The 20,396-nt window shown below is 39.9% G+C and overlaps 1 protein-coding gene across 1 annotated transcript in view; it reads right to left on the bottom strand.

Moving 5' to 3' along the window:
- Window positions 1–20,396, bottom strand: part of syne1a (spectrin repeat containing, nuclear envelope 1a) — a 202,842-nt gene that overhangs the window by 110,793 nt on the left and 71,653 nt on the right. Inside the window, 20 exon segments of the mRNA XM_053488825.1 lie at window positions 2,451–2,810; window positions 5,009–5,173; window positions 5,262–5,571; window positions 6,199–6,371; window positions 8,707–8,965; window positions 9,967–10,128; window positions 11,447–11,652; window positions 12,544–12,656; window positions 12,941–13,148; window positions 13,544–13,747; window positions 14,008–14,109; window positions 14,191–14,373; window positions 14,465–14,623; window positions 16,104–16,254; window positions 16,352–16,531; window positions 16,872–17,494; window positions 17,579–17,732; window positions 18,819–18,985; window positions 19,116–19,239; window positions 20,171–20,358. Coding sequence (XP_053344800.1) covers window positions 2,451–2,810; window positions 5,009–5,173; window positions 5,262–5,571; window positions 6,199–6,371; window positions 8,707–8,965; window positions 9,967–10,128; window positions 11,447–11,652; window positions 12,544–12,656; window positions 12,941–13,148; window positions 13,544–13,747; window positions 14,008–14,109; window positions 14,191–14,373; window positions 14,465–14,623; window positions 16,104–16,254; window positions 16,352–16,531; window positions 16,872–17,494; window positions 17,579–17,732; window positions 18,819–18,985; window positions 19,116–19,239; window positions 20,171–20,358 — 4,191 coding nt within the window.

The following is a 20,396-nucleotide window of genomic DNA, read 5'->3' as shown; positions in this document are numbered from 1 at the left end:
GAGTATATAATTGTATTTAATTATTGTTTTTTTGTCCTTAGATAAGATTTTTGAGATTTAGATTTTATTTTAAGATTAAGATATATATTTTTAATGCAATTAAATAACATCTGTAAATATCTCAGAAACACACGCTGAAAAGTCTAACCCGAGCAGCAGCTCAACGCAAAAAATCTTTACGCAAGATAAAATTTGAAATAAAAAAACATCTGAGAGCCAGAAACGATCGTCTTGTCTGATCTACGCCCTGTGTATTATTCTTATATATACTTAACGGTTCCGCTGAAATTCACTTCACTGTAACAGCACTGTGGAAACGTCTTGTATTATCTGGAGCACAGATGTTGTTATACTGTACATATGTTAAGCATGTCTGCATTATTATGTGCAAAACCATTCACTATCTCCAAACATACCCTAAAAATTAACAAATGAATACAACATGTAAAGAAAGCAATATAATTTATGACAGACCAGTTTTCAGATAAAGACAACGAAAAATCACCTGATGTAGGCCCCTGGGTTTTGCACGAAAACCTAAAGAAGCGAGTGTGACAAAGTTAGCAAGCATGAAGATTCTCCAGCACGCTGTTTTACTTATGAATCTGTACACATCTGTATCGAATACCACTGCTTATTTTAACACAAAGAGTTTCAAACAGCAAATATTGCCTGTGTTTATTTTATTACTATTTAGTGCTGTTTATAGACGTTTCTTTTATATAGCAATGTTTTCAAAGGGATGTTTGCTTATTTAATTTTGTATGTATGCCATTGTATGAATAATGTATAAATATGAGTACTTTCACACTCACTCCTTTCTATTTTTATGCAAAACCCAGGAGCATACATTATTACATCAGAAAACTGTTCTGTCATGTAATACAGTATGTCACTTTTTTATTTATTTATTTATTTTACATATTTTTATTTACTTACTGATTTAAAGTTATGTTGGGAATAGTGAATGATTTTGTACATAATAATGCAGACATGATAAACATATATAATAACATCTGTACTACAGATATTATGTACTACAGATACTACAGTGCTGTACATCAAGAATCCACATAAACAGCTCATGATACTAAAATGTAATCCAAAATATGATACATTTACTATTATTATTATTTTATTAATACATTTTAATAATATGAATAAACTTTAAAAGATGCTCCAGAATGAAATCATATAAAAATAAGCACATGAAAACTGTATCTTTTTCCCCATGTTTATTTCTGGTTCTGTTTATTGCTCTATTTCGCTCCCTAGTGGACCAACCAAGAAACTGCTGAACCTTCATACTTGATGCTGCTTAAATTCAAAAAGATCAGCCCTAACATGTGAGAGCAAAATTAATCCAACTGGAACACAGCCTGTATTTTGACTAGTTTTTAAAAGTATAATAAAAAGATGTTTTTTGTTTTGTGTGTGTGTTTTTTCTTAGATCAAATTAAATCTGATTATAGACTGGTACATTTATTAATAGAATAATTCAATGTATTTATACATAATCTGATCTCATTTTAATTCCCTGTAACCTTCCTGAGAAATCTGTAGCGCCTCTTGGAAGTGTTTTGGATGCTGTGATGTGTGTGTGAGACCTCATTTCAGGTCACAATCACTCACTCATCGTCTATACCGCTTTATCTTGTATACAGGGTCACGGGCACCTGTACACTAACACAGCAGACTTAGGGGTCTCACCCTGGTCGGGGTGCCAATCCATTGGAGGACACACACACACACACACATATATGGACACACACACGTTCACACACTAAGGATAATTTGGGGGCGCCAATTAACCTAATCTGCATGTCTTTGGACTGTGGAAGGAAATCCACATGCAAACTCCATGCACACAGACCCTCTGACGGGAATCGAACCAAAGCCACAGTGCTAACAATGCTTTCAGTTTACAATCTTTTATTATTTTTTTATTAATGAAAAACAAATAAATAAATGAAGAAAGAAAGACACATTACAAAACCTTCTTACTCCTCTGCACAGCAAATATAATACATAAAATAACATAAGGTACTAAGTGTACTTTTTCTTGTTGTTGCTGATGTTTATTCCTTTATAAGTAAAGCTTTATAGTTTATACCTTAAAAAAATAATTGACATTTTTTTTTACTCTTAAAGGTAAGGTTTAAATGTATAAAGGAGTAAGAGTACTGTAGGTCCAGGAGAGAAGTACAGGTAGGAGTAGTTGGGGGCGTGGCTAAAGTTTGAAGACTTGTGACATTGACTTGTGTGTGTGCGCGCGCGTGAAGGTTAGACATGCAAAGTCTTAAGTAAACTATCACTCAGCTCGCTTTTAGACCCTGAGGATATAAATATATACAAGTGCGTGCAGGTTTTTTAAATCATAATATTGCTATAATAATAATGATTATAATAATAATAATATCGATACCCCGGTACCCTCCTCGCGCGGTTACCTTGGCGACGGTCCACCCCTGCACCGCCTCGGCTCCGCTGTTCCGCCTCTCGCAGCGCTTCAGCCCGTCGCTCCAGTCGCGCAGCTGCCGCTCGAGCCGCGCCGTGTCCTCCTCGAGCCGCTCGGCGAGGCGGCGCCGCTCGCGCTCGGCGCCCGTGGCCGCGGTGACGGCGGACTCCAGGGTGTCGCGCGCCCGCAGCGCCTGCCCCTCCCACTGCCGCAGGGCGCGCGCCAGCGCCAGCACCTCGCCGTCCATCAGCTCGCAGCCCGCCGCCGCCGTCAGCCTGCACGCGCTCTCCGCGCTCAGCCGCACGCGCCGCAGACGCTCGCGTCCTTCGCGCGCTCCCTGCGCCACCAGCTCCTGTCAGAGAGAGTGAGAGAGAGAGAGAGAGAGAAAGGGGGCGGGGTTTGGAGGTAAAGTTGCTACGGTAACTGCCGCATGAGCGGCGCTTCTGCTCACCGTCAGCGGGTCCCTTCGCTCTGTGTGCGTGCGTGCGCGTGCGTGACGTGTTTGGGTCTCTCTCTCTCTCTCTCCACTCTCCTTCTCCCTTTTCATGATTTCCACCGGAGCTAAAGGCTAACACACTTCTAATTAACACATAATGGAAGATTAGAACCGGTGACATTTCTGCCTTCCCCCTCTGAGGCGCTCATACACACATCTGTGATAACTGCAGCTCCCTGGAGTTCACACACTTCCTTTAAAACTCCATGATTGAACTACTGCATATGTTAAATGTATAGAGCTGAGTTTTTATTCATTCATCCTGTTCCTGGGTCGCAGGGAGCCTGTCCCAGTAGACTTTTGGGCACGAGACAGGGTACAATTTGGCATGTCTTTGGAGTGTGGGAAGAAACCGGAGGAAACACAGGATAGAACATGCAAACTCCATGCACACAGACCTGGAGGAGGGAATTGAACCTGTGACCTTGGAGGTGTGAGGACACGGTGCTAACAACTATGCCTTATAGACTGTATGTAATTTATGTAATGTACAGCCCAAATGAAGGCAGTCCTGTGGCTTAGCGGTTAGGGGGTCCAGATTGGAGTTTGCATGTTCTCCCCATGCTTGGTGTGTTTCCTCCGGGTACTCCGGTTTCCTCCCACATTCCAAAGACATGTAGATTAGGCTGACTGACCAAAAGAATAGTTCCCAAATTGCCTGTAGTGTGTGAATGAGTGTGCAAGTGCCCAGTGCCATGTTTGGCACAGCATTTCAACAAAAAGCACGGCAGTGGAGGGGTAATGATTTGGCCTTGTTTTGTAGCCACATGACCTGGGCAGTATAAAAAATGTGAATTTTGTAATAAAAAAAAATAAATAAAAGTGAATCAAGGTTTTGGAATGGCCTAGTCAAAGTCCAGACGTCAACCCAGCTGAAATGCTTATGCTGTGCATAAGCAAGGTTGTATTTGTCGGAGACCTGCCACGATCAGATGATTTTTATTGTGTTTTTACAAACATTGGTGACCTTCAAAGAGGGGTCACTAACTTTTACAAATGATTATAGACTGTATGTACTGCGAAGATTGTATGTAACGTTTGTAATGCATGGACCATACAGCATGTCAAGTATGTAATGTATAAACAATGTAAAAAGTATTTAATGTTAATATTGTATTTAGTGTATATACTGTACATGATGTATATAAATCATTCCCTTATTCTTCCTCTCTTACTTGACTCTATATGTAGTTCTCCTCGAATTTATCGGCACCTTATTATAAAATAAAATAATTGTTTTACTTAAACAATAGAAACCAGACAACACACCTTCATGATTGCAAAAATCTCTTATTTCAACTCTCGTACATGCACAGAAAGAGAGCCAATTATTCTAACCTACACACCCACCCACACACACACACACACCTGCACACATACGTGCTCGCGCACACACAGACAGCCAAGGGCAAATAAAAGTCCATCAACCTGATCAATAGGTAAAATCGATATTTTCTCGCATGTTTTTTTTTTCTTCTCAGACGTGTTCACTGTGCAGCGCAGTCACGATCAGCTCATGCCGTGTAAGAGTGAGAGGAAGTGAGAATGGAATACTGAGAGTAAATAATTATTTAGAAAACATTTTCTAGATACAATATAACTCTCCTGCTTTACATCTATGTCACATTTTATATTTCAGTAACTTAACTACAATCTTAAAAATCAAGAATTAATTGAATCTTTTTATTTGTTTGGGTTTGATTCATTCTGATTACACATGATTTAAATATAAACAAAGCTGGGAAAGGGGGTGGGGCTAAATCTAGGCTCAGTTAGTGATGTCACTAAATAAATCACCCTAGCTTTGAAACACATCACATCTGAGATCACATGATGAGGACAACTTGGTATGTGGCTGTCATGGACATGTTATATTTTGTTTAAAATTGAGACATGCTAAAATACTGAGAAATGTCAAAAAAGATCAACCTTATTCTTATTGTCCCAAAAAATTACATCATTAAAAGAGAAGGTCAAGGTGACCTTGGATGGAGAACTTTATTGATGTGTAGATGGAGAAGTTCACACATGCTACACTGGCTTCGTTTTCTCACCCGAACTTTAATCAGCTTCCTCTCGACCGAGACAGAGTCACCCGACGGGTCGGAGCATCTCTGAAGCTCCTCCCCTTTGGACATCAGCCAATCGGTGAGCTCCCTCACTGTCGCCATGTACTTCTCGTGCTCGAAAACGACACCTTCTGAAAGACGTACTCTCTCCTGCAAAGTGCGATTGGTTAAACACCAGATATTATCATTCGAAACATTTCCATTTGATCTATCCCTTCTATCTTCTATCCATCATCACCTCTGCAGCTGCTCTGACATCATCAAACTGCGCCCTGAGCTGTGAAGTCTCCTCTTCTTTGAAGGCCGGATCTCCGGTGCGCTTGTACAGCTCGGCGGCGCTCTCCTCTAAGTAACACAGCGCCCCCTGGTGGTCCTCTATGTCAGCTAGGAGCAGACACAGTCTATCCAGCTGCTGCCTCTTTTCTCGGAGTCCCAGCTGAGGTTCCAGAGGACCTTTAACCTCGAACTCCACCTGCTCCAACCAGGTCCTGAGCTGAGCTTGAGACTCCACGAACAGCCCCCACTGACTCACGGTCCACTCCAGACGGCTACACACACGTACATACAGTATGATGTGATGAACTGCATGTAGTAGTCGATATGCAAAAAAAGATTTGCTTAGGTAATGTAAAAAAAGTCTACAATATTTAAGTGAGGTCTTCATGTGTGTCATTTATGGAGAGGATTCCAAAATAGAAAAGCAACCACGTTCAAGGGGGAAATGTAAAATGCCTTAGTTAGTCAGTGTTGTTTGCACTGTGAAACTTCATTACAAGGCTTTATCTCTTCAGCAAGGAACAGCCTTATAAGGAATTAAACACAGACTTTGCGTCAGACGTGAACATAATCCTCAGATCACTGCATTGAGTGGTTTCATACAGTATGTGGCTATGATGAAAGGCACCAGAACACCGAGTACATCACAGCCTGCTGTGTATGAGGATTAGCAGGCAAAGAGTTCAAGGTTGGCCTACAAATTCCCCACTTTCTAATCTTATTAAGCATCCATGGGACGTGCTGAACAAACAAGTCCAATATACGGAGGCTCCACCCCAAAACCCACAGCACCCAAAGGATCCGATGCCGTATATACTGTATATATATACACAACTATACATGTATTCTATCATATCTGTCATTAAATATTGTATATGAGGAATATGAGTGCATGTTACCTGTGGCAGCTCATAGTCCTTAAGAGCAGCGCCGCCCAGGCGTCTTCCACTTCCTGTAGCTTAGAAGGGATCACTTCCTGTCCAGCATCTCCGCTGGTCTTTAAGACAAGTTCGCCCTTTCCGGCAGCCATATTCAGTTTTACCTCACCCTCACCCTTCATTAAAAGGATATCCTGAACACACACACACACACACACACACACGCACAGAGCTATTGTAGAAATATCCTAAATATATCAGCTTCCTGAGATGAGGACAGTGCTCTCAAAGAACAAAATACAAGTTTATTCTAAGCGTTTTTACACATAACGACAGTAGGTGTTGATGGGTCGTCAAAATATTGCACGATAACCTTATAAATATTGGCACCCTTCAGAAAACCAGACAGGAAATGGGCTTCAACATACTAAATTACTTTACTACAATAATATTTGACAACTTTTTTAAAGTAGTGCAATATCGTTCCTGAAACATTCTGGTTTGAAAAAAAATTTTGGCACCCCTACCATTAATACTTGGTGAAAAACTCTTGGTGAGTCTTTTCCTGCCTAGAATCTATGATCCTGTTTCTGGTGGAAAATTTAAAAGTTATTATTATTCATAAACCAGATCAACGTTTTAAACTGTGGTTTGATTCTGTAGACTGAATTATTCATCGGAAAACACTGATTTAACAAATCGAATAGAAAAAGTGGCTCATTTACCTGCATGTTGAAATCCAATGTACAATACAGATTAATGTGTAAATACAGTTTAGGCATTCCTTTTGCCATATAAAACAAAATAAACCTAACTTTGGTTCGACTGCTCCGATATCTACGCAGGTACGATAATTTCTGATTATAGGAATGTTTAATAAGCATACAAAAAAAATCTGAAATACATAAATAAATACAGATAGCGCAAGCCTCATCTGGGTAGTCATTCTCCTTAAGGGTGCCAATACTTATACAATACAGATCATTTGTTCTGCTCTAACTTACTTCACACCGCTAAAGGGTGTACAATGACATTCATAGCCTTCAAGCGTGTGATTTAATTCTGTATTACCTGCCAGTTTCTTTTTTCCCCCCACTGATTATTTTAATGTAGATTTTCAGGCGTGTCTACAGTCTCTGAATGCAGAGCTCTTTAATATCTCCCTCTAGCGCTCTAATATCTCTCTAATGTCTCCCTCCAGTGCTCATGAAAGCATAGACACACCTTTCCTTAAACATTTAAAAATAAATTGATAAATAAAAAAGAAGGGCAGACAGTTATGTAGACATGTTGTTTCATGTGTGAGAGCCAACAATCCGTGAAACTCCTACACATCAGGGGCACACAAACTCAATACGTAGTAAAGTATGGTGTCTATGGTATACTGTATATAGTACAGTATACCATACTGTGATATGTCAGCCAAAAAATGTATATATATATATATATATATATATATATATATATATATATATATATATATATACACGTTATATATTGATGTATATAAACATATAACAATAATAATATGATAATAGTATTAATATTATATTAATATAATATACATATACAATTTTTCTTTAATAAACAGAGTCAGCCAAAATAATGTATACAAATTTGTTTACAAATAGGCACGTGTAAAACCTGTGCCAAGTTGTGTGTGGATCGGATGCTGTGAATTAACAAATGAAGTAATGTTAACACTACGCTATACAATTTACTAACCAACGGTGTTGGGGGACGTTTCTTTTTAAAGTAACTAATTACATTACAAAATTACTGTCATTAAAAAGTAATCAGTTACATTACAGTGTTATTTTCTGATAAAAAGTAACTAGTTCGAGTTCCGTTGCAGAAAATGAAACGGAATGTCTGCTGTCTGGTTTACAGATTTCATAAATGGTCTGAATAACGGATTACATTTTTGAAAATATAACCAAATAACTAAGTACTTAAATGGCGGACCTAACGCGATTACTCGTTACATCAAAAAAGTAATCCGAGTACTCTAACGCTTTTACTCCGTTACTTTCTACCGCGTTACACCCAACACTGCTTACAAATTTTTAAAAGTATTATTTATTGTGAAGTGATATGCTGTACTTTTTTAGTCCATTTATAATTGCATTTAATGATTCTTCAATTGTTTGTGGACTTATATTGGACCGGTTTATTAGCATTTACAGTAGACTTGTCTCAGTCTTGGGCAATGGTTTTGCTAAATATGATCTCAACTGAGAGTTTGTTTAAATAAATAAAAAAAGATTGGTGTTGTCTCCTCTTTAGAAATGTAAAAAGTAATGCAGAAAGTTAAACGAGAAGTATTTCTTTCTTCTAGAAAACATTGTAGTCATTGTAAGAAAAAACATAAATGGAGCCTTGAACAGAACTGATTGTTTTTTTGTCTCAATCTTGACTATTCAGTTTCATTCAAATTCAGTCCTTCCTGGGTTCTCAACCCCCTCAGGTCTCGATCTTGACCCGATCCCAGCCTCATCAAGGAGCCCTATCACTCTCCTAACGCTGTACCTGCACTCGCTCCAGTCTCTCCTCCACCTCCTCTTTGCTCCCCTCTGTGCTCTCCAGATTCTCCAGCCTGCCTTTGACCTCCTCCAGCCAGTCCCCGACCGCCTTCAGGGCCTCCCCGAAGGCCTGGTACTCCTGCAGGTGGCGCATTCGGGTCCAGGCCTCCTGAAGCAGAGCCTGATGGGAGGAGAGAAGCTCAGCGGGGACGCTGTTCACCTCGGACAGGGGAAGAGAGGCCTGATACAGATGCTCCAGAGACGGCCTGAGAACAAAAACAACCTGTTTCAGGATTCAGGAGTTGACGAGAAACAAATAAGGTTTTCACCATGCGGCTTGTTTAATAGGAAACAAGATAGGGAACATGGATAGAGCTAAACAGAGGCGTTTGCTATGGGAAAAAATGATAAACAGGATAAACAAGATTATACCAAACTCCAAAAATGTATGCAAAACTAGCTTTGTCATAATTTAAACAAACAAACAAACAAACAAACAAAAACATTGTATACATATGACACTAAAACTGTTTCTTCCATTTAAGTGATTTAAACTCATTTTTAAAAACTATATGTTTTGGGGATTTTTTAAAAAAAGAAAAAAAAAACACCTTTAGGATGTGTTGTTTAAGAAAAATAATCAACAACATGAAGCACTGATACTGTTTAGACCCTGAAGATGATTATTATTTTTTATAACACTTCCTAAATAGTCTTATACAGTACCTCATACAGTACTGTATATCACAACAAATACCAACATTAAAGATTGACAGAATACATTAGTGTTTTTTTTTAATGAAATTGTAAAATCTTTAAGTAACCAGTCATTTCCTGTTCGCACATATGGTATAGCTAAGCAGGTGTTGCATGCCCTTCATTTGCACATTTCTTGACAAAATAACACATATTCAGTGTAAACAGTGAGTTCACCTTATGTCGGAATTTAGAGCTTCCGCAGTTTGAGGTTTATTTATCAATAACATCAGATACAGAGGATTTTTTAACTTGTAAATATACATTCGTTAGTGATTTAAGCACTTTTACAAGTAGAAATCTGGTAATTACTGTGAAACAGACAACATTAAAATCATTTTCTGAACACTTTTTTGCTTGCTTATAAAAAATGTACACGTGAATGAGGGTAATTAACTACTTGTTTAAATAAACTAATTGATTTGGATATAAAAAAAATAAGAAAAAAAATCCATACAGTTCAGAGCAAAAGCAAATGATTAAAAGAGATTAAAACACGATTAAAACAAACCTTCTTGAGAGTAGCTCTTTGTGGATTTCCTCCACTCTCTTCAGCTGGATGGAGCAATCAGGCACTCCTGGCTGGCTCGCCACACACAGCGTTGCCTCTTTCTGCAGGCTTTCCTCCATCTGCCTCAGCCAGACTCTCAACTCATCAACACACACCTCCAACCTAAAGATGTTAGTGGTACGGTAAGACAAGAGCATGGGCAGATCCAGAGCACACGGCTGCACTCGAGTGCTGATTTATAGCATCTCCGCAGTGACCGAGGCTTTAACATTTACGCAGTGTGCACTACTGTAAACGGGTTACTCTCCTGTCGCACTGCTATCTGAAGCATTCTGTGACACAGTTAGCTGCTAGGCTTTGCAGAGGCAAATGAAATCACCTCCCCTGAGCCTGGTCACTGAGTCACACGCTGGGCTTGCAGGCATTTGATACAAAAAAGATTTTAATAACATTTTAACAGGCAGTTTGTAATTATAATTTTTTAAGGTTTTGCCAAAAGGCTGCTGCGGAGTCTCTAATCAGACCATAAGCAAAGAAACAACTTAAGCTTCAACCAAACCAACATTGCCGGAAAAAAAAACAAGAAAAGCAAAATGTCTGTATTATAAAATCTGTTATTTCTGTAAATATATTGTTGGTTTTATGTCTCCTTTTCTGTCTATATTTCTCTCTCACTTCACCTCTTTTCCCATGTCTGGTTTTCCATCTCTCTATTCCTCTCCATCTTTCTCATTTTGTCTCTTCCTCTCTTTCCATCCCCATTTGTCTTTTTCCATTTCTGTCATTTCTGTTTTCCTCCGTCTCTTGTTGTTCTCCATATCTCGCATTTTTCTCTTTTGATTAATTTCAACATTCTTTTTGTCCATCTTTCTCTCTCTCTCTCTCTCCATATGTAAATTTCTCCTTTTCTTTAAGTGTCTTTCTTGTCACATGAAAACACATGAAGTCACTGGTTGCATTTCTGGATATACTGTATTTCTCTTTTCTTAAACAAGCACCTGATTGGCAAAGCTAAATGCCCAATGAATGCCTTGACTATCTGTGATCGGAGGTCTAGGAAGCAAAGTTGTTTGTGATCTCTGGGTTCAAGGGGCCTACCCTTTCTCTCCTGTCAATCACAACAACACTAGCCAATCATGAGGTGCCTATGAACTTATGTATGTTGAAGAGGGCAGATAGCGTCTTCCCCTTTGCATGAGAAGCAGTTTGAAAAGATGCATTAAGCTGTCTCAGCACTTCCTAACTTGTAGCTTCCTAACTTGAACTTTCCTAACTTCCTAAAAAATTTTTTTTACAGATTCAAATTTTTAATGCTAAACTGCATATAAATACTGTATTCTGTATGTTATGTAAATATTTCAGATCTGCTTTACTATATTACAGCTAGCCATATCACATAGCGTTGTGTAAGTGCATCTGTCACACAGTTAACGTATATCCACGGCAGCGTAGCGAATAAAAATTCTAATTCGAGCTTCACCCGTCCTGCAGGGCGGCGCTCTCCTCTAAACACCGCACTCTCTGTCTGCAGGCCGCAGTAAATCCATCCAGAGCCAGCTGACATGACGCCAGGCGCTCCTGCACTCCTCCGGCTGCAGATTTAGACAGGTGTCTCAGGAGCTTCTCTTCCTCTTCCTGAAGTCTAGCCAGGCGTTCCTCGCCCTCTCCGAGCCGCTCCAGAGACACCTGAAGCACGAGGGGGGAGTTACAGAAAGTCGGCAGCCAAGGTAAAACTGTTTGCTTTCATCTGAGAGAGATTTTAGAGAATATTTAATACTTTTTATAATTATTCAAATTTTTTTATGAGTATTGATACAAAAATTGGTGTGAGCTTCTAGAAACATATGACCTGTAAAAATTGTTGCTCAAATGGATTTTTGGGAAAGGCTTCAAAAGCAAAAAATCTGTAGTGTCCGTAACCATGTCAAATTCATGTTACAATATCTTAACTATTTAGCATTTTAGAATGATATACTTTTTCAGGTTTATGTCTTTTCATGTGGAATCTAAATCGGCCGAGCTTCATCTGTATGACAGTTAAGATCGTTTAAGGTATTGAATTTTAAAATTTAAATTTTTTAAAAAGTAACAGACGCTAAAACATAAAAGGGCATGAAATTGTATTTAGCAAATGTGTTTCTTTTTATCTGATAAAAATATAAACGTATATGTATATTAACAAAGAAATGATGCATGGATCGGAAAATAAGAAGCATTAGGTGTTTATGGAAAATTATGTTATATGATCCGATCTGAAAATTCAGTTTTTCACCTACGGTAGATGAGACACTTTTTAGCACCAATTATTTATTTACGGCCTTAACATCAGTACATCCTAAAATGTTTCTCCCAAGAATGACGATTTATCTATTAATATAGTAATTACATATAACATTGATGTTTAAGCAGCTATAAACTTTTTAAGAGGGAAAAAAACACAATATAAGCAGAAAACATGTTGCTACAGTAAAATAATCAGCAAAGGGGTCTGACGTGGCCTCTGAGATTGCAAAAGATTGTTTCCAGAATGAACTGGACTTGAGAATAATCTTCGGAATAATTCAAACTTGATGCTACCTTGAGCCTGTGCAGCTGAGCGGAAACCTCAGGAACGTCTCCTGCGTGGTCAGAGCGCTCGCCTGTACCCGCCCTCAGCTCCGACAGCCAACTGTGGAACTCCTGTGTGAGCTCTGTGAGCGAGACAGGATGAGTCACGGATGAGACAGAGACAAAGAGGGAGCAAAGTCATATATGGAAGCACTGACGCTCGTGTTTATGACAGCAGATGGTCTGTGTGGGTGGGTCTGGATGAAAAAAAAAAAAGAGCCTTTCTGTCGTCCTAGTAACGAGGCCTAATCAATTCCCAGCGAGAGCTGTCAGACTGTCTGTGGAAGACAACACATGTGTGTGTGTGTCTGTGTTTGTGTGCACGCCTGTGTGGCAACAGGTGTAGACGTTTGCATGATCCCCTTACCGTTGAAACCATGCAGAAGCGTTTCCTGCAGAGTCCGGAGGATTCGGCTGGAACTCTGAGCGGCCGTTTCACTCCTCTTCACCAGCTTGGTGATGCTCTCACCCAGAGCGGTTAGCTGCTGAGCCGGGTAAGCTCTACAGAGCACTCTGAGAGACTCGGCTGTCACGTCCAAAGCATCGTCGACCTGCTTCAGAGTCTTCTGGAGCTCCTGAAATAACAAAACACACAAAATGAAATGTTGTAACGAAACTCCCTAATTTTGGTCTATAAATATTATTATTGTTAAAATAAAATCAATTTGTGAATATATTCCTAATTATAATAAAATTACAGACAAAAGCTTAAAAAAATTTATCTGACTCTGGATATTCTTTTTTGCACTGATTTATTTACTGTAACCAAACGTCAGAAAACATTGTTACCATAGCAACAATTGTTTTTTCCCCCCACCACTAATAAACTACCTAATTAGGAGCATCATCATTGGCATCATGTTACCCGACATAAAATCCACGCAACAGCAAAGCACGTGTTACTGTATGTTCTTCCAAGCGACGAGGACGGCGCTAACGCGTACGAGTGGTGCAAATGGAAAAGCCTAACCTTTATCTTGGCCATATTTTCTGGGTCAGATGACTGCGATAGCTCTGACAGTCTGCTCTCGACGCCGTCCAGTTGTTCAGCCATCTGGGAAATCACGTCCTGGAGTTGCCGGCTCTGACAGCTGAAGTCCCTCAGGATGGAGCTGGCCTGCTCGTGAACCTCTTCAGCGTGCAAGATCTTCTTCCTCAGATCAGCTGCCATGGCCTTGTCGGAGTAAATATGTACAGTGGGTAAAGTGTGCCGTACAATCAAATCTGTCAGATTATACAGTATGATGAAGATCATCTAACAAAACATCTGGGATTAAACCTTATTCAAGTTTCGGCACAACACAACGAAACTGTAAATGTTGTTTAAGGGTTCCTTAACGGTTCCTCAGACATTTTTAGCTTTCCAAGGACGTCCCACTTGGAACCGCTCCTGTTTTAGGGTTCTACACGCGTTTGTTTAAATTTTTTTTTTACCTGGAGCTCGATGTCAGCCTCCTGATTCTTCGTCACTTCCTGTAGCTTGGCAAGCTTTCCCTGCAGGGTCTCCATCAGCACCTTTTTACTCTCAATCTCCATCTGTTCAAATACACCTCGTTTCATCCTTCATGGAAATATTTTTTTACAAATGTGTTTACACAAATCCGACAGTTTACTCACCTTAAACTGGCTGAGGCAGTCCTCCATGTTGAAGCTGGATAAGAGGTTAACAGGTCCGTCACTCAGCTCGCTAACCGAGGTGGAGCTCCAACACTCGACGTCGTTGACGATCGAGTTAATCTCGTTCCATAACTCGAGAGCGGATGAAAGACGGCCCGCTTCGATTTCGATTCGCTCTGATGTCTGGAAGGAAAACAGACAAGCCTGGAGTTGAGGCGTTATACGGTAATAAAGCAAGTCTGGATACATAGACAGAAATTTATAAGCATCTCACGTCCGTCCACTGGTCCACAACGGTGTCCATTTCGACGCGGACAGCGCCCGTTATGTCATCGGGGAAGGTCCTTAGATTACTGATGAAGGATTTGCTTTTACAGATGAACAAATCGAGGTCGTCCTGAGCGCCTGCCATCTCTGACTTCACCGCCTCCAGCTAGAGAAACGCATGGACACGCTTTAAACGCTTGCATTTTTTTTGTAAAAAAAAAAAAAAATCTACATTTCTGGAAAGAAAGCCAATTCCGTTACAGGAAAAGGTCGATAGAGATATGTTACTTGCTTGCTCTGTGAAAACATCAAGAGAAAACCAAATTATACATACTAATCATCATGGACAAGAAGATCATCTTTAGCAGCTAAATAAGGGTACGTTTACATTACAAGCTACTTTGCTTAATTCCGTGATGGCTCATATTCATCATTACAGGTGACTTTTATCTTATTTGAACATGGGTGTGCTTGTCCTTTGAAACAGGACCATTATTATGTACATTAACATTCTTTGGCAGGTGCCCTTGTCCTGAGCAACTTACATTTATTATCTCATTATACCCCTGAACAATCGAGGGATAAGAGGCTCAAGGGAGCAATGGGGCAACTTGGTGGTATTAGGGTTTAAACCTGGGCCCTTCCCATCACTAGTCCAACACCTTAACCATTGAGCTACCTTTGCCCAATATGTCTTTGCTTGCACTATCTTTGCTTGGTATTTTGCTCTGGAGAACAACAAAGCAGTTAGTCAGCCGTGTTTGTCGAGGTGCAGACGCTCAAGGCACACTCAGAGGCAAAAACTTAAAGTTGCATGGATTCTGATCTTTCCATTCTTATTCAAGTACCATAAGCAAATATTGGATACCTATCCGAGCTAGGACCACATACAAAAGTGGCTCAGATCCGATCTCAAATTTGTGTGTTTGCATAGTCATGGAAACTAATCCCTGTCACATTTGAGTAAATAGTCAGAATTTAGTCCCTTCAGGCAGGTAAGGCAATTGTGGCAGTGGTGGCTCAGGTGGCTAAGGCTCTAGGTTGTTGATCTGAGGATCTGGGTTTGAAACCCCCCATTTGGTGGGTTTGCCACCCCCCATACTACCCTACCACTGTGTCAGGAAGGGCATCTGGCATAAAACCTGTGCCAAGTTGTATACGGATCGGATGGTCCGCTGTGGCGACCCCTTGACGGGAGCAGCCGAAAGGAAGTTTTAGGCAGGCAATGTGAACATAACCCAAGATAACAAAATGTCAACAGAAGGTCCTAGTCGAGAAAAAAATTTCTCTTATCAATTCTGTTGTTCTTGACAATTAGTCATTGAAAACAAAGGGGGCTGACGAAATGACAACAAAACATGCATTTACTTTAAAGCTGAAAAGTAGAACTTAAGCAAAGTAAAAACAAATCTGGCCATCCCTAGCTAATGTGACTAATGTTTATAGATAATGAGCGTCATTCAAATTAAATTCCTTAACTAAAATAAAAGAAAGAAGCTGGCAGCCTTATAAACATGAACAGGTATATAAAGCGAGCCAGACAAAACATTCTGTGACGTCTCTGATTGGTTTATACCAACTAGGACGTTATCAGCATTCATACTGGTACACTTCTTGTACCCATCCTCCTGAGGCACGACACTGACCCGAGTCAAGGCTCTCCGGATGTCCTCGGGGTTGTGCCAGACAGACGGGGCGACAGTGATAGCGTGAGCTCTTTCAACAACTGAGCCGAGTTTGTACCTCAGACTGTGGTAATCCTTACACATCTCCACCAGCACTCTGCACTGCTCCTGCCTGCACACACACACACACACACACACACACACAAACCAATCTCAGACTTGTGGTTTCACTCCGGGTGACCTATATAACCGTTAGATCATACACTTACTCTTCTGAGATGACATCTTTAATTTTCTCCCAACTGGTTTGGACGAGGGTCACATCTCGCCGGGCCTCCTCGACCATCTCAGGGTCTCTGTGAGCCAACTGCTCGCCTTTCTCGCCTAACCACAGCTGACTGTGCTGTAGAGCTTCGAGTTCCTCCTCCAACTGGTTTAGCATCCACAGTCTAATACACACACACACACACACACACATACAAGTTCTGGAGGTTTTTAAAAAGATGTTGATTAATATTCATTAAAATCGCATATCTGATAGTAGTGGGGTTGCATGTTTTGCATACTAAGCGCCAGTATGCAACCCTTTTACCCTTTTAGGGTAAAGTGTACTTATATTTAATTTTGAATTTAACACTTTCATCCTCCATCACATTCAGAATATTTGTCTGAGAAGCAGCTAAGTGTCTGCGCACAACTTTCAGTATAATGCTACCACCACCGTGCTTTACTATAGATTTAAATACCTATGCAAGCTACTACATACAAGAGAAAGCTTCCTATGGTTACCTTTGCTGGAAGTTCTGTGTGCTTGGTTCTGGAAGCCATGGTTTTCTGGCTCTATCCTCTAGCTCCTTTAAACTCTTCAAAAGCATCTCCTTTCTTTTAACAAAGGAGCTCCTCATGGCTCCTAGTGCCTCAGCTTCGCTCTGCCTGGTCCCCATGCTCCTCTGAATTTGCTGCAATCCCGATCCCAGATCCTCCACCAGCCCCCGGCAGGACGTCCTGTCCCCGTCAATCCCATGTAGATGTAGACATGCCTTGTTCAGACTACTGTCCAGACTTATAGCCTGTACCTCCACAGTGGCTAACTCCTGTGACAACTGCTCTAGTTCCTGGTTCACGTTCCTATCCTTGGTTTCGTCCCAGTTCGTCTCTCCTACAGCTCTCTGCAGGGTCTGGAGAGAAGTGGTGGTCGACCTATAGGTCAGCAGGAAGGTCTCAAGTTTAACCAGAGACTCAGAACGATTGTGTAGCAGACTCCTAGCCTCTGAGAAAGGCTGGAGACAGTCTTCCTGCCTGGTCTGCAATCGCTGAAGATCCAGTGGAGCCAGAGAAGGACTTAGTCCCTCCATGTGCTTCTTTAGATCCTCCTTTACTTTAGTTTGGTTTTGAAGAAGAGCTTCATCATCCTTTAAAAAAAAAATACTATAAGAAAGTACACCTTAGTCAAGAAAGATTGATGACCATATGTACAACTACAAGTGTGTCTTTACCTTGATTTGGGTACCAGTCAATGTCAGGTCAGTGATGGTGACTTTGGATCTGGTTCGTAACTGCCTGAGAAAGTTTTCACTCCATTGAGTGAATGTCATTAGAACCTGGTTAAACTGCTCAAGGCGAGAAAGATGGGCCTGAAGTTCTTGAATCCTGAAAAATGCATAAAAATCTATAAATGATTACAGGTTCTTCTATCAACCTACACTTCTATTAAAATACAAGGTTCCTTAAGGGTTCTTAACAGAAATAACCTTAAACAGAGGATCTAGTTAGAATGGATTTCAGAAAGCTCCAAGGTCCTGCTCTAGGGTTGCAGATAGAACCTTTAAAAGGTACCCACGAAATAAAGGGAAATACCAATCAACCTTTCAGGATTCTTCTTTTTAGTCATCTACACTCTTGTTAATTAAACTCCTCCTTAATTTTTTATCATGAAGTTAATGAACCATTAAACCATCCATAGAACTGTTAAGGAACACCTTTTTAGAAAGGTCTAAGAAAAGTCTTCAGCCAATGTCTATATGAAGAATTTCAGCCAAAATCACATGAAATCTCTACAGTTGAGTAAAAAGGTTTCATTCAATACACAATGGTTCCTTATGTTTTTTATTTGGGGAACTCTAAACAAAAGTTTGGGGAACTCTAAAAGTCCATTTTAGGAACGTACCGTTTCCGGTTAAGAAACTTGGTTAAGAAGAGTAGAAGAAACCTTTAATGAGTGACATCCAAAAAACCTTTGGTAAGTGTAAACTAAAGTTAAAAAGGTGACTGGACTGTTGCATCCTTCGGGAGTTAAAATTGAGTATTGTTACAAGCGATTTCAAAACAACAACTAGAAAAACCACAGTTGAAACAATAAACAAAAATCTTCAAAGGGAATATATTGCTCTTAGCAAAAAAAAAAAAAGGTTTCTCAAGGATAATTGGAGAGGTCATGATTTCCAAAGGATCTTTAAGGTTTTCTGTAACTGAAACCATCTGCAGTAAAAAGGTGTATAAGGATTCACATAAGCAATTTCCTGCGAGATCAATAAAGTTTTCTGATTCTGATAAGGATTCTTTAAATGGTTAAGATCTTATCTTTCTAAATAGATTCTACTTGAAGACCAGAAGAAAAAAAAAACATTGCACTTGATGAAAGACTTACTAGTTAAGTGGGTTTGCAGGAACCATTCCTGAGGTGAAATTCTCAGTAGAATAAAACATCAAATAGCTACGGTATGTTTGGAGATTTACCTAAGAGGTATGCTCACACTGAGAGAGCACCACCTCTCCTCCAAGATGCAGTGAAGCTCTGTCAGTTCTCCCACCCGTTCCTCCGAGGCTGTGGGATACAGAAACTCGGCCTGGTTCTCCAACTTCTCCAGCAAAGACTCCTGAGAGGGAACCTCACTCTGCAAGTCCTACCAGGTAATAAATACGCCCAACGCAAAAGTATTAATAACTAAAACTAATAAAAAAACCTGGTCAGCCAACGGGTCTTCTAGGCCCATGAACAACCCTAGCAGATTGTTTTCTTATGACTTACTGTACCTGTAGCGTTTGTAGCTGGCTATGAAGTTTGGTTTTATCCATGACCAGGTATGGCGTGTCAGATTTACAGAGGTTCTCTGAACTGTCTAACCAGCTTTGGAGAACTGAGAGTCCTCTTTCATACCTAACCACATGAAGGAAATCGAAATTAACACCCAACACCATTAAAAGTTCAACATAATATTATGTTCTTTACTCCATCTCACATACTAAAACAAGCTTGTTCTTAACTTTGGAATATTATGGGATGGAGTAATTAACTTGGAGTAACTATGAAATAAAACCAATTAGGAGAACCAAGCTGAACCTTAAGATCCAATTCAGGTTTTAAAATAAAATATTTTAGATATTAAAATTGAAGGTTATAACATTTCATGTTTTTAAAAAATTACAATAAAACAATTAAAAATAATTAATTGGCAGCCTTGACATTTATTTAAATCTTTTGAATCTTTACATGTTTTTTCTGAATTTCGTGAATTAAATAACCTGAATTTTCGACAGCTGTTTTATTTTAATCTCAGCCATTAGTTTAAGGCCGGCTGAAAGCTTTTAGGGATCTAAAGATCACATTTCCCACGAAGGTTTGTATTTAGATTTACGTTAGTGAGGATTTAATACAAAAATTGTGCACATCAGTGTTGAGACCTCAGATTTAACTACAAACTTTACAGAATTTCAGTTAAGACACTACATGATTATTATGAGTACAGGGCAAAGATTGACAATTACAACTGTAACAAATGACAATAATTCATCATTGTACTTTATTAATAAAAAAAAAAATCAGTTGTCTTTTGCCTTGATGTAGCATAATATTACATTTAATAGCAAATGGAAACAAAACCTTTTCATCTGTCTCTTTTTCAGTCCTTATCGTCTGTGCCAGTCTACTAGCCACTATAGTAAAATCAACCTATGCAGCAGCGCAACCTGACTCTGAATACACATAACTTTTCACAATGATTTAACTGTGGTCAACTCTGAAATCCTAAATTGCATGAAGTTCTCCTGAAGGTCTCCTGAACAAAGATGAAAAACAAAGCTTGGCTTACTGCTGCCACCGAGTCAACAGGTCCTCCAGTCTGGCTTGTTTCCTAGCAGCCTTACTAGTGTACTGTATATGAGTCTGCTGGAGCTCTGAGACGTCTTTCTCCAGTTGCTCCCTGTTAGATATTCTTCTTAAACCCAGGCTCAGGGACACCAGTCTGGGCTGCAGGAGCTTAAGAGCCTGCCATGTGTCCTGGCAATGACGGAAATGTACATAAGCATGAAAACCTT

This window comes from Clarias gariepinus, chromosome 27 (assembly GCF_024256425.1).
Source record: "Clarias gariepinus isolate MV-2021 ecotype Netherlands chromosome 27, CGAR_prim_01v2, whole genome shotgun sequence".
NCBI lineage: Eukaryota > Metazoa > Chordata > Actinopteri > Siluriformes > Clariidae > Clarias > Clarias gariepinus.
This window is presented reverse-complemented; position numbering and strand designations above follow the sequence as displayed.